At 40.2% G+C, this 1,852-nt stretch overlaps 1 protein-coding gene across 1 annotated transcript; it reads right to left on the bottom strand.

Annotated features, from left to right (window-relative positions):
* Window positions 1-352: 352 nt before the first annotated feature.
* LOC138883709 (uncharacterized) lies at window positions 353-1,050 on the bottom strand. The gene is made up of 3 exons (XM_070164414.1): window positions 886-1,050; window positions 680-738; window positions 353-569 (listed from the first exon to the last, which is right to left on the bottom strand). Exons 1-3 carry the CDS (start codon window positions 1,048-1,050, stop codon window positions 353-355), a joined length of 441 nt encoding a protein of 146 aa, XP_070020515.1.
* Window positions 1,051-1,852: the final 802 nt, after the last annotated feature.

Below are 1,852 nucleotides of genomic sequence, written 5' to 3'. Positions count from 1 at the left end.
AAGTCAATCGCACAAGCTCGTAACATATCCTTAAATGTCTGAATAGTATGTTCAGTCTGTCTGGGAATGAAATGTTGTACTAAGACTTACCTGAGTCCCCAATCCTTTTTGGAAGGACCTCCAAAAGTTAGATGTAAATTGAGCTCCTCTATCCGAGATAATAGATAAAGGGACACCATGTAGTCTTACTATCTCCTTAATATAAAGAATAATCCTCTATGGAATATGTAGTCCTAACGAGCAGAAAATGGGCTGATTTTGTAAGCCTATCAACAATCATTCATATCGAATCGAACTTATGCTGGGTACGAGGTAAGCCTATGATGAAATCCATATTGATTACTTCCCACTTTCAAGTTGGAATCTCTATAGCATGCAATAAACCACCAGGTTTTTGATGCTCAATCTTCACCTGTTTATAGTTAGGGCACTGAGCAACAAACTCCACTATATCCTTTTTCATTACGTCCCACCAATATACTTTCCTGATATCATGATACATCTTTGTTGCTCCTGATAGATAGAATAACGAGAATAGTGAGTTTCTCCCATAACCTGCCGACGTAGCCCTGCAATATTAGGGACACATAATCGTCCTCGATATCTGAGGACCCCATCTTCTGTAATCTCAAATAGTGTTTTCTCCTTCCGAGGGGTGGTATCCCTATAATTGACTAACACAGGATCCTCATACTGGCGTTTCTTCACTTTAGTTACTAATGAGGATGTTGTCGTATCCTGAATAGTAATTCCAATATCACATGAGTCCAGTAACCAAACTCAAAGACTAGCTAGATTATGAATTGCATGGGCTATTCCCCTCTTCTCTGGCTATAAATATGACAGGCTACCCATAGATCTACGGCTGAGGGCATCGGCTACTACGTTCGCCTTCCCTGGATGGTATAAAATATCAACATCACAGTCTTTAAGTAGCTTCAACAATCTCCTTTGACGTAAATTCAATTCCTTTTGCTTGAAGACATACTGGAGGTTCTTATGATCCATATAGATATCAACATGAATACTATACAAGTAGTGCCTCCACATCTTTAGTGCATGAATCACTGTGACTAACTCTAAATCGTCGGTCGGGTAGTTCTTCTTGTGCTTTCTTAGTTGTCTAGAAGCATAAGCTACAACCTTACCATGCTGCATCAACACACAACCCAATCCAACACCTGAAGTGTCACAATAGATGACATAACCATCGGTCCCTTCTAGGAGCATTAGAATCGGTGCTGTAGTTAATCTGTCCTTCAATGCCTGGAAACTTCGTTCGCAAGCATCAGTCCATTGAAACTTTGCTCCCTTCTGAGTCAACCTTATCAAAGGTGCTGAAAGGGAAGAAAATCCCTCAACAAATCTCCTGTAATAACCTGCCAAACCGGGAAAGCTACGAACCTCTGTTGGTGTTGTGGGTATAGGCCAAGTCTTTACTACCTCAATCATTTATGTATCCACCCGGATGCCTTCACCCGAAATGATATGCCCAAGGAAAGCTACAAAGTTCAACTAGAATTCATATTTAGAGAATTTTGCATACAACTTCCCTTTTTATAGAACTCTGAGCACCGTACGTAAATGATCTGCATGATCAGCCTCTGAACGAGAATACACCAATATATCGTCGACAAATACAATTACGAACAGATCTAAAAAGGGCCTAAACACACGGTTTATCAAATCCATGAATACTGCTTTGGCATTGGTCAATCGGAATAACATAACACGAAACTCAAAGTGTCCGTATCTGGTCCTAAATGCTGTCTTTGAAATATCTTCCTCCTTAACCCTTAACTGATTGTACCCAGACCTCAAGTCTATCTTTGAAAAATACTTGGCACCTTGC

Source organism: Nicotiana sylvestris, chromosome 12 (assembly GCF_000393655.2).
Source record: "Nicotiana sylvestris chromosome 12, ASM39365v2, whole genome shotgun sequence".
NCBI lineage: Eukaryota > Viridiplantae > Streptophyta > Magnoliopsida > Solanales > Solanaceae > Nicotiana > Nicotiana sylvestris.
The sequence above is the reverse complement of the archived record's forward strand: the minus strand, read 5'-3'. Positions and strand labels throughout refer to the sequence as shown.

Excerpts from the sequence above, each read along its gene's own strand:
- LOC138883709 (XM_070164414.1), bottom strand. The coding sequence starts at position 1,050 with ATGTGGAGGCACTACTTGTATAGTATTCATGTTGATATCTATATGGAT. Across the intron at positions 739-885 it reads ACCATCCAGGGAAGGCGAAC|GATACGACAACATCCTCATT; the intron begins GTAGTAGCCGAT and ends ATTACTATTCAG. Across the intron at positions 570-679 it reads CGCCAGTATGAGGATCCTGT|GGCTACGTCGGCAGGTTATG; the intron begins GTTAGTCAATTA and ends CTAATATTGCAG.